Source organism: Acanthisitta chloris, unplaced genomic scaffold, assembly GCF_000695815.1.
Source record: "Acanthisitta chloris isolate BGI_N310 unplaced genomic scaffold, ASM69581v1 scaffold28326, whole genome shotgun sequence".
Classification (NCBI taxonomy): domain Eukaryota; kingdom Metazoa; phylum Chordata; class Aves; order Passeriformes; family Acanthisittidae; genus Acanthisitta; species Acanthisitta chloris.
Window position 1 is genome coordinate 31087 of NW_008680320.1, and position 11304 is coordinate 42390.

Consider the following 11304-nt stretch of genomic DNA (forward strand, 5'->3'; position numbering starts at 1 on the left):
GATAGTTTTCAAAGAGTACTAACTTTACTAGAGTGCAAACCTTTACTTTTAAGGGACTCAAGAAAGAAAATCTGCCATCGACAAATATGAGAGAGACTATAACTTAGTTCAGTTTCATTAAAAGATACATGTTGATATCCCAGTCATTCCCAGAACAGACTGGAATATAATCCTGATGGAACTCTCATCAGATAACTGTACTAGATCACTTACAGACCAGTACACTCGGCATCAGTCATCCATTTCTTAAAACCGCTTCAGCTGCCGCTGTAAAAGTACACCCAAACTGCCAATTTGGGCATTTGTTCCAGATCCAAAAATCTCACTATCACGGTAAAAATATTTTCTGGATTTCTGTTTTGCTTTTTAAAATAAGACAAGGGTCTTAGTGGAATGTCATTGTTTGAAACACTGAAACTACATCCCTTCAGATAACAGATACCTACAAACAACTATAACTAGGTGCTTGGTTAAGTTCCTTGAAATCTCTCAGGATCTCTTGCCTTAAATAATTTCCTAATCCACATACGGAACCTTTGTTGCTCTTGATCACTGACTTCTAAAAGGCCACATTTCATGACACACCTCAAACAGAGAAAAACTTCTCAATCTACAAGCTCATGAAAGCTGGATGCCTTAAATCTAATGAAGGCAAAAATCCTCATCTTAACAAGACACAGGAGGAAAGAGGGCAGCGCCTTACTCTTCAATGAAAATATGGAGAAAAAGGTAATCTGTTATAATTTAGCAGTTCTTACTTGGAAGCACCTTTGATGACATCAGTCAACATATCTCTGACCCTGCAACAGAACAGAAAGAATTTACACCACATTCATGACACTATAGCATGAATTCAGCTAATTTCCCCTTATGCCTTACACAGGTCTATTCCAGGTTAACAATTATCTCAGCTACTGGAAGACTTACCACAAAATAATTACAAGCATTTAATCTGTAAAAATACTTACATACCACCCAACACTTCTTCATGCTCATGTGCACTCCCAGTAAAGGGCTCTTACTTGACTTAATACCACTTTTTGTAAAATGCTGGTTCATGCAATAGCCATAAATCTGTTTTTTGAGCACATCAAACACTTAAGTTTCCAGACCACTGTGCTTTGCCTTAGCATAACAAAAATCTGAATGTTTTACAATGGACAACTGTTATAATTTATCTAACACTTACTATACTCCTGGGAACCACTATGGGCAGTTATGCTATTAAGCAGCACAGTAATCTATTTAAATGAAAGTCACAGGAGTAGTTACAACTTCTTACATGTTACTGTAGTTGATTTGTAATAGGTTACTTGTTTGCAGTTTAGTTTTGCATTCAAATCAAGACAGAAGCAAGGGTGCAGCGAATCTTCTAGACTGGTAGGTGTGGGTGAGGAGAGAGATCCTCTACAGTACGACATACAATACTATGATGGCCACAAACATCATTCCACAGAAAAAGTCACTTCACTCACACTTTCACAACACGTGATTAGAAGACTAAAAATACATGTCTCCTAAAACAGGGCTGTTATAAGACCTAGTTATATTCAGGATTTCAAAGAAACCTAACCAGGCTTTCCTTCACAACCACACTGTTTTTGCATACAGTTTCAAAACCACCCATACTAGAAGCATTTACAACAGCTAGGTGAACACCACTGCAAAATTGCATGGCACTTACACAATAAATCATTAACACTAAAGTTTAGATCAAGTTGTTCACAATTAGGCTAAACCTATTGGGTAACACAAATGATTAATGGGTACTGAAGTTAGAACCCTGAAAGACCAAGCAATTAAGTGGGGATTGGAAAAGAAACAAAGGCTAATACTGGGCTCTCTGTTCACTTAGTGCTTTGATTTCTTTCCTGTTAAAGGGAATTCTGTTCATTTTTGACATAGCTTATATATTCAGAAAACACAGAGCAGAAGTTGGTTCAGGAAAAATCTACAAAAGCAGCATTGCCAGAAAAATGTATTCTTTATACCCTATCAAGAAAGGGATCAGCCAGAGCAATTGTGCCACCAATACAGAAAGAATATTTTCTACAATACCATATAATTCTGGATCTTGTGATGAAACCCTCTATTCTAGAATTAACTGGAATAAAACAGACACAAATTTTGTATTCCTGGTAAGTTGGGCTTAGAAACACCTTTTTCACTGAAATGGATAAAGGGCATTTTGGGTTTGTTTGTACATACTTTGTTCCCAACACACTTATGAACAAGATATTCACACACAGAAACAGATATTTATACTGTCCATAGATAAATAGTTCTTTCTCACTGTGAAGCCTCTCACTCCCCACCTTCTTCTCCTGGCCATGCATGTACATGGCTAAATCCTGACAGAGAGACACTTTTCACCTGAGTGAAACAGAAGTAGCTGAGGATATGGATCGGGGTGTGCATCATGCGCTTGCTTTTAAATGTCTTCAAGCTCAACATTGCCAACTTACCATATGAATTGAAGTGTGTCAGTCTACCACGACATACATCATACTGTGGCTTACATTTCTTATATCAAGGCATTTTCAGTGAGACAGCTCACTTACGTCTCAACAAGAAAATTTTTAGCTTTACATAATCCTTCTCCTTTCACATGATAGAAAATAAACGAATTTTTCCATTCTTTCTAGTTGCTTCCCCTGCCAAGTTTTTAGGCTCTATAGAGGAGAAGGTAACTGTGCATCCATGCATACGGGAATCCTTGCAGTTACCCAGTAATCTTTCTTTCTGCTTCCCTTACCTACCATGGTCACTGTACCTAGTGGTTGGTTGTTGGTTTTTTTATAGATTTGTTTTTTTGGTTTTTTTTTATTGGTGCTCATAGTGTCTTTAAACTTGTAAAAGTGAAGGTTTTGAAATCTTGCCCTCCTCTGTCCTCTCACTTGCCATTATGAGTGATCAGGAGCAGAGAGGCATTTCCTTACCACAGCCAGGCTGTAAATTGCTTGTACTGCACCTCTTCAGGATCCTCTTTTCCATGTTTTAACTGCATCTCCAGCTCTGCCTGCCTCCCCTGCAGAAATGGAGAATAAGTCAGAAGTGGATTTTTACATGGCCAATCATCGTAAGATTTCTTCAGAGAAGACTCAGGTAACACATGTAGCCCTTAACCTGAGGGATACTTCAAAATTGACTGCTTTTCATATGGGAACCCGCTGTAATATACATTACATTAAGTAGAAGGATTCATATTTTTTTTATTGTGAGTGAGAAAAGCAAGAGGCAGATGGCATACATGGCCAAAAGAAGGCAGGTTCCCTTGGGAAGGAGTACAGCAAGGAGGGAGTGAGCTTTAGAAGCTTGCTGACTCAAATGGATTCTAACAGCAAAACATCACTTTGTTGATGCACCACTTAAAGCAGAATTCCTCATCCTTTTCCTTGGTATGACTGACTACTTCCTTGTGACCTCCTACACCATTCTTCCTGTACATTTAAGGAGGTGATCTGGATTCTGGCCTCTAACAGTTGTTATCTAAACACATTAACCTACTCATCTTACATGGTAGTCTCTCTTGGCCACCTCAGATGAAATGTACTATAGATAGGGATACAGACTAAGTAAGGATACTAGGCATCCAGTGAGGGACTTCAGAAGCAGCAAAAATAGGCTTTATTGTCCTGCAAAATGGCAAGAAATCATACAGATCCTTCAGAAATGTCTGGTAAATGCCAAACTTCTAGTGAAATCTTGCCTTAGAAGGGAAGCAAACTAGGAAAGTTATTAAATGGAAACAACAATGTCCCTCTCTGTAGTTAAGACCTAAAATTGCATTTTGAATAGCTACTGCTTGCTTTGTAATGGGGCTAGCTTGGATTAGAATCCTGTACTTTCCTGAAGGCCAAGATAAAATTTATTTTGAAAATGTGAGAGAAGCATATGTTTTGCTGCACAGCAAGACAAGGAACAATTAAAGCTTCTAGAATTTGCTCAGCAACCTGAGATGCTCGTGCTGAAAACAGGTGATGTGGCCTGGAAATAGAAACAAAGAGGCCCTTCTAGTAGCACAAGGAGCCTTCTAGAAAGCAGCTATTTGCTAAAACTTTTTTAGATAACTTTCCTGTTGAAAAACAAAATGATACTACATTCATCTAGATACAAAGTCAGTTAACCTAATGAAAGAGAGGATTTCAGGTATTTCCTGATCATTAGATAGGGTTGAAAAAAATTCAGATGACCAATGTCTCCAATGTGACAGCATTACATGCTGATAAGGGAAGTTCTTTTTAACGAATCATCCCTCTGTAGCTTCTCTCTCCTTTATGATACTACTATTGCAAACTTCCTACCCAAGCAATAAGTTAGAGATCTAGCTAAATTTCACATTCTAAAAATTCTAAGAATTGACATGTTCTGCAAGCTGATACAGGAACAAACTGCAAGAACCTGAACTGTGAGCAGAAGTCACACTTCTACAAAGCATCCCAGATTGCACTGCCATTTACCGAAGACTAATTTTTATTTCCTTTCCACAAATTTTATTATTAAGCACCTCAAGCTTTGGGGTTTTTTAACTTTTGTAACTTGTACAAGTGCTCTTGCTGGTAAAAATAAAACTCGTACCACTGGAATAAGCATTAACGTGCACAGTGTTAGGTACCTTGAAATTACCTGCAGGACTGCGTTGTAGGTTCGGCTCATAAATCCTGACCAGGACTGTGGCAGCAGTATGGAGCGGTGCCATTCAGAAGGTTGAATGTTAACCTGTGCAACACACCAGAATGATTAGAAGTGGTTACATCAAGTCTACCATATGCAGAATCTATGACCTCCAGTCCATGATTTGCAGGACATCATTCACTCCCTCCCACAGGCCATTATACATGGCTGTAGGAACCTAAAATGATATATTATCCTCCTTTCTGATTTTAGTCACACCAAGACACTTTCAACTTCATCACCCAGGCCAGTCAAAATTGGTTGCTTCAGGTAGTGCAAGAAATAATTGATCCCAGAGAGAGCACTGCAACTGTTGTGCAACACTAAGCAGAACACTTTGCAGCATTGGTAAACAGAAATACACACACAAAGATGCTAGTGCAGTTTATGCTTTCAAGATTTAAAAATCTTGAATGCTTCCAAAAGCTTTAAACAGACAGGTAAAATAAACACAAGAAGATGACCTCCTAAATACAGGGGAGAATATTCAAAAGGAGTTAGTAACCATGACTGAAGTATATAATGCTTAAGTATACAGTTTCAATTTCCTTTAAGGAAAGGAATTGCTGAAAAAAAAAAGAAAGGAATCACAAAATTCCTTTATAGGAAGCACCACTATAGAACTAACAGGAAGAAAACAACACTGACTCAAAGACAGTTTAAAGAAAGATGCAACAGCGCTCTCTGCCCGTCTCCAAATCTCACACAGGTATGACACCCTCTTACCTTCCACAACAAAAGATTAACTCAAACCACCAATTACAGAATCTGGTGCATGTGCAGAGTCTTCCTCCTGGAGCCCAAGGTTGTTCTCTTTGGTAAGCACCGTAGCAAACTGACCCAAAGACTGTTTCACAGCAAAAATGAAGTCAAGTGACCTCCGTAACAAGCTATTTTCTAGCCCTTGGTAGGTTAATGAAGTCCAGCAAACCATTTTAAGGTAGTGTTCCTATGAACGTAGGTTGTTAGCACAAAAAAAATGTCAATTTTTGATGTGCTGACAGATGCTATCATCACTGCTAGTAGGCAGAAAATTTTTTTATTAGAGACTATACTTGGTGCTTTACTATGGCAACAGGCAAGTGCGACAACATAGTAGTTTTGAACTGATCTTCATCCCACTGTAATTCAACTCATGTAAAAGTTTGATACATGCCTATAATTATAATATACTTAAATATGTTTTTTTCCAGAACCTCTGACACTGAACCCAGGTCCCACTGAATGAAGCAATTACCTAGAGAGCAGAGCTTTTCTTTCTGGATATTATGCAAGCCCATGCTTTGTTCATAACCTTTACTCTAAACCTGTTCCTTTGACATACTATGAAATGTCCTTATGGACTTCCCCTAGTGCTCTCCACTGGAGCAGCCAAATAGTTAGAAAACATTCACTAATTTACTTGCAGAGTCCTGTGATGATGAGGGGTATGATCTCCAGTTTCTGGTTGCATTCTTCAGCAGCAAAGATGTCAAGATGGAAAATATCTATTTAATTGCATATGTGGTGAGATATCTTGAGATATGTGTCTAAGGGTAGTGTTTCTGTTTTATTTTTACTAGTCTGAGAGAAGACCTTGCCACCTGAAGTACTTCATAATCCCATTGACACTGCCTTCATAACACTGTACCGGGGATGGATTTCTACACCCAGGTCCAACTGCTGCAGATGGTCCTTTGTCCTTGTACCACATGGCCTCACTTCCACCGGCAACCACGTGGTGTCTCTGTAGCCACATGACATGATTATTACATTTTGTGGCTTTTCAGTTCTGAAGGACCAAAATGACTAAGATGCTGTATGGAAGGTAAAAATCTATGTGTATGCTTAGCCTACATGTGTTTGAGAGGTAGTATAGAACCAGAAGACTGCACTAGGCAGAAGCAGCCAATTTCAGCATAGCATACATTCACACTGCTTGACTGGAAACTTAAGGCAAACTATGCTGCAGAGAGGTTTGCTAGAGAGGGAACTAGTTTGCTTGATCCAAAGAGCAAGCACTTTATTTTCCATAATTATTAAGTGGAGGCTTATTTCATGCCCTTTTTCCAAAACCACACCAAAGCTAACTGCATGGTTTCAGCGGTGTAAGCCTAATAGCACAGCGAGTTGAAAAAAAAATAGAAGAGCAAGTCTTAGCAAGGTGTAGATGTTGTTACCTCACAGAGTTCATTCATTGTTCAGACCTGCTACTTGCCTACAACTGGTTATGGATGACAAATATAAGGCAGGCAGAGAAGTCTGCAAGATAAAGGGAAAGGCCACCTATTTGCTCTTCTGGTTTTCAGAAAAGGCATTTCAGCAGTGAGCACTTCAAAAAGAATGTACTTACACATTCAAGTTAGTGAAGCTGAGTGAACATGGTTAATTATGATACATTCATACATGTCATTGTCAGCTGATACTGATACCTAATCAGCATAAAGAAATGAGGTAAAAAGGCAGGGAAGGAAGTGTAATACTTGTGAAAAGTGAAGAAAAGACATCAACTTACTTCATGGATGAGGGCTACCAACATTTGCTGGAAATTGCGCCCCCTGCTCACCAGAAATCGATTAATAGGCTTGCCATCTTTGCCCATATGGATTGGAAGGTCGTAACACAACAACATGCCAGCTTGAAGACGGAGGGAAGAGGAAAAGAAAGGTCAATACCAACACTCACATTGATAGTTCAGAAGTCTTGCAAAAGCCAGGGGAGAAACCAAGCAAGTTAACTTAATAAAGCCAACAATTCAAAAGCAGATGGAAGAGTATCACAGTGGTATAAGACATCATTTTTTCTGACACTGATTTGCTTCCAGATTTACAGAAATCTTTGGGTCAAAGCATGTATACCTGCCTAACTTCTACAAAGTGACAGCTTACCTGCGAGGCCTGGTGTCATGCCTGGTTGCTTGTTCCTTTCATACATCTTCAACAAGAAGTTTGGAACACCTGCCACTGTCTTCCCCTGGTCTGAGCGTGTGGTCCCTCCTCTCAAGGCAGAATGATACACATTACGGGGCATGTTGGTCATCTCCTGTTTCACAAGTGATGTTGCAAACTCTTCAAATGCTTGATGACGGGCAATGCAATGAAGAGAGGAAATTGAATGTCAGAGTCTGATGACTGAGAGACAAAATTAACCCTGCAGAAACAAAAATGACAGCAGCGCTTCCTTCCCATTCCAACATCGTGGTGGAGCAGCCGTCTAAATTTGATGATGCAGCATGGAAGGAAGGGCACCTACATTTGGTGATTTTTTTTCATGTAATTGGCTCTGCCTGTAGGATACAGAAGGATATTTTCATTACAAAAACTTTTTCTCACTATCAGGACCTCTGATACATTGTCTTCCTAAAAATGGGTTGAGTGTTTTATTTTCCGCTGAACTTTTACTTTCCATTTTTTCCTGTAATTTGTTAAGAAACGAATTTAAAAACCACAAAAAAACCCCAGGCCACACTTTAACAGGGCACTCCATTATAAAAGAGCCACATGCTTGTACAGTCACCGTGATTATGTATCTGCAAAGTAACATCAAATACTGAATGTATTTTACCTCCTAAAACAGAAGCTGGTGTTAGACACAACAGCTTGATGTATGAAGAACCCGGAACAAAAAGATTTGCCTCCTCGTCGTCTTCTTCATTCATGTCTGCCTCCTCCAGTGAGTCAACTTCTGGTCGTGCCTGGAAGGTAGCAAAAAATGAAATGTCAGCACAAAGATTCCAAACCCTCATTGCCATTCATGATTCCAAGAGTCAAAAATAACAACTAAATATGAAAAGTTCTCCATTTCAGTAATTTCACTCCATTTCATTCATTTGAAGCTGAAAGAAAAAAAGCTTTCCTTCTACCTGACAAAAAGACAACACTGGTTGATAAAAATCACAGGGTATGTAAATCCACATCTGTGATAGCAAAATTAATCTTGACATTTACAGACTGAACTAATATGCATAAAACTTTGTTTTCACTCTGATGCTTCTTCAATTTAACAATGTTTTATATTGGCACTTTAATATACACAGAAACTTTTTGTTAGATGTTATTTTTACGTATTAGTTTTCAGAATTTAAAAACGGCAACATATTTACATCGCTTTCAATTAAAACATATTTACTCATTTCCTGAAGAGAGTAAAGCAACAGCACCAAAAATACAGAACTATTTACTACTGTGAAAGATTTAGTACTGCAGCAGTGTTTAGAGATATCCCTCATTCTCTCTTTTAGTCTTCTACATAAAACACTTCTTTCATTTGTAAAGCTCATGCTGAAATCTTCTCATTGATTGTATGTAAAGTAAGTTTTGTAATTTCAAAGTCTCTTATTTTGACCTTTTCATTATAGCTAGTTATAACATGCAAATGGAGACAATTTTGTAATAAAGCACTCAATAAAACATTATAGAAGTATTTACTGTGCCACAGACTACCAGGTGACTAGTGAGTACTGCCTAGACTCTCATACAACAAAGTCACACAGACGACCTTATGTTCATCTCCCTGCACTTTTTAATTCTCTAATGTTGCTGAGTCATCTGATCAGAAGTTTCAGAGTTTCTACATACTTAAAAAGCTTTACAATAACTACCCCAATTCCTTTCTGGCTGCCTTCATTGGCAAAAAAAAAAAAAGCAAAATGTTATGCTGTAGCAGTTCAGAACAAAAACACAGGAGAACTGTTCAGTTTAATCCCCAAAATAGCACCTACTTTTCAAACTGACTTGCCCATTTCAGGAACAAAAGCACTAAGCACCAGTCTCACTGCAACAGATGAAACAGTTTAGTGTCAAGACTCAACTGCAAACATTAACAGAAGAGCACAAAACACAAACCAGGTGCCCCAAAAACCAACCTGCTGATTTAACTAACAATGTAAGAAAAAGTACCCTATGACTGCTTAGCCCTCACTCAGCTTTATTTGTGCCTTTCCTCTCTTGTCTTAGTTGTGTTAATCACACATAACAGCATCTCATTTCACCAGCAATGGCTCTATTCCTTCGTGAGGCTCTCCTGGTTGTCTAGTAGAGAAAGCACAAGGCCTAGTTTCTCTTTCAAAAGTATATAAACCATGTCAGATGGAAGTGCCAGATGTCCTTATTATTAAACATTCAACACAGCTACCTGTTCAGGAAGATGAAGAATTTTATGCTCTTCAGAGCCAAATGATGAGAGGGATTTATAGGCTGAAATGGCTACAAGAGCATCCTAGAAAATAAACAGGAAGAAAAAGAAAATCACAAACACATCATATGGTATTGCTACCTACTGCAAACTCCACATATAAAGAGCTTATCAAGTAACCATGGAATGCTGAAAAAGCTTAAAATAACAATTTTTTCCTGAGGCACATTCTCAACTGCTTACTTTATATATCCACAATGCAAAGTAGCATGATCAACAGTCTAGGCTTGATAGCAAGCATTCTGAGGGTAGTTTAGGTAGAAATACCCAAGCTATATTTAAACTAAAGTGCACTACTTCCACCAGCCCCATGGTGATGATGGTCCAAGATTCTCACTGCATTACAATACCTCACCAAAGAACTGTGTTAACTGTCACAGCAGCATCTTTGTCAAGAATACTTCACTATGTCAAGGCTGAAGTCTTACAGTGGAAGTCAAATTAGTTTATGTTATAATTTTTCTTGGAAATGGCAGATGTTGGGACCATTCGTTATCATCTTTCACGTGCAATACATTACTTCATAAACAGTGTTAAATGGCCAGCAACAAGAAGAAAACGTTATTACAAAATGAGATTACTGATATTGATAATCCTGTCTTGACAGGAAAGCACAAAACTTAATATCCAGTTGCTGACACTAGGAATTAACATTTTCAGCTGGATCACCTACCTTGTTCTGTGTGTTGTTCCAAAGGAAGCTAACAACTTCAGCTTTGAATTTCTACAAAAGCAAAGAAAACATGCATTCAGGTTTTCTTTGACCAAATAAGCAGCTAAAATAGAGGCAGTTACCTGAAACAAACTGCTCTCATATCAACAAGCACTGAGATAGGCAAGTGGAAGGGATGCAGGTTTGAACTGTAGACACATTCACATGTCCTTACATTCTGGGAGAGGGAAATCGTGGATTAAACTTGCACTGGAATATCTCACCTATCTCCCAGGTCGCACTGATGCAATCTAAAATTGTGAAACTATAGAATGTGCATTATGATTAATCTGATTAGGCAGTGGGTGAAATTTAGAGATATTAAAAACAAGCAGGCTCATTTAACAGTTAGATACAAAGATACACTACAAGAAAGACTCACCTTGACCATAAGTACGTACCTCAAATTCGTTTGTATTTACAGTTAATGAGGGAACCAGTGCAAACAATTCATTCAGTGCTTTCAAAATGAGGGGCCTTCTATCACAACTCAGCTTTGGTGACAGAGCATTCCATGTAGAACGGATGCAAACAACCTGGAAGGAACAGCGGAAGGCACCACTACTAATAGCAATCCCAACTTGACTTAAATAACATTTTTTTTCCAGTGCTTGTCCTCTTTCTTCCTACTTGAGAACAGGAATTAATATATGGTTCATAACCAGAAAAAGGCCAGCATGTTAAAAATTCACTCGTGTATCAACTGGCATCATGCCATAATACTGCACCATACTTCACTAAAGAAA

General features: G+C 38.4%; 1 protein-coding gene across 1 annotated transcript in view; it reads right to left on the reverse strand.

The window, feature by feature from the left end:
• FOCAD (focadhesin) overlaps nucleotides 1-11304 on the reverse strand; it is a gene marked incomplete at its 5' end in the record, with an annotated part of 53166 nt that overhangs the window by 27792 nt on the left and 14070 nt on the right. Inside the window, 9 exons of the mRNA XM_009077666.1 lie at nucleotides 759-800; nucleotides 2940-3028; nucleotides 4627-4719; nucleotides 7169-7290; nucleotides 7542-7730; nucleotides 8218-8347; nucleotides 9787-9870; nucleotides 10520-10570; nucleotides 10960-11094. Of these exons, the coding sequence (XP_009075914.1) occupies nucleotides 759-800; nucleotides 2940-3028; nucleotides 4627-4719; nucleotides 7169-7290; nucleotides 7542-7730; nucleotides 8218-8347; nucleotides 9787-9870; nucleotides 10520-10570; nucleotides 10960-11094 (935 nt within the window). The remainder of the gene's footprint in view (nucleotides 1-758; nucleotides 801-2939; nucleotides 3029-4626; nucleotides 4720-7168; nucleotides 7291-7541; nucleotides 7731-8217; nucleotides 8348-9786; nucleotides 9871-10519; nucleotides 10571-10959; nucleotides 11095-11304) is intronic.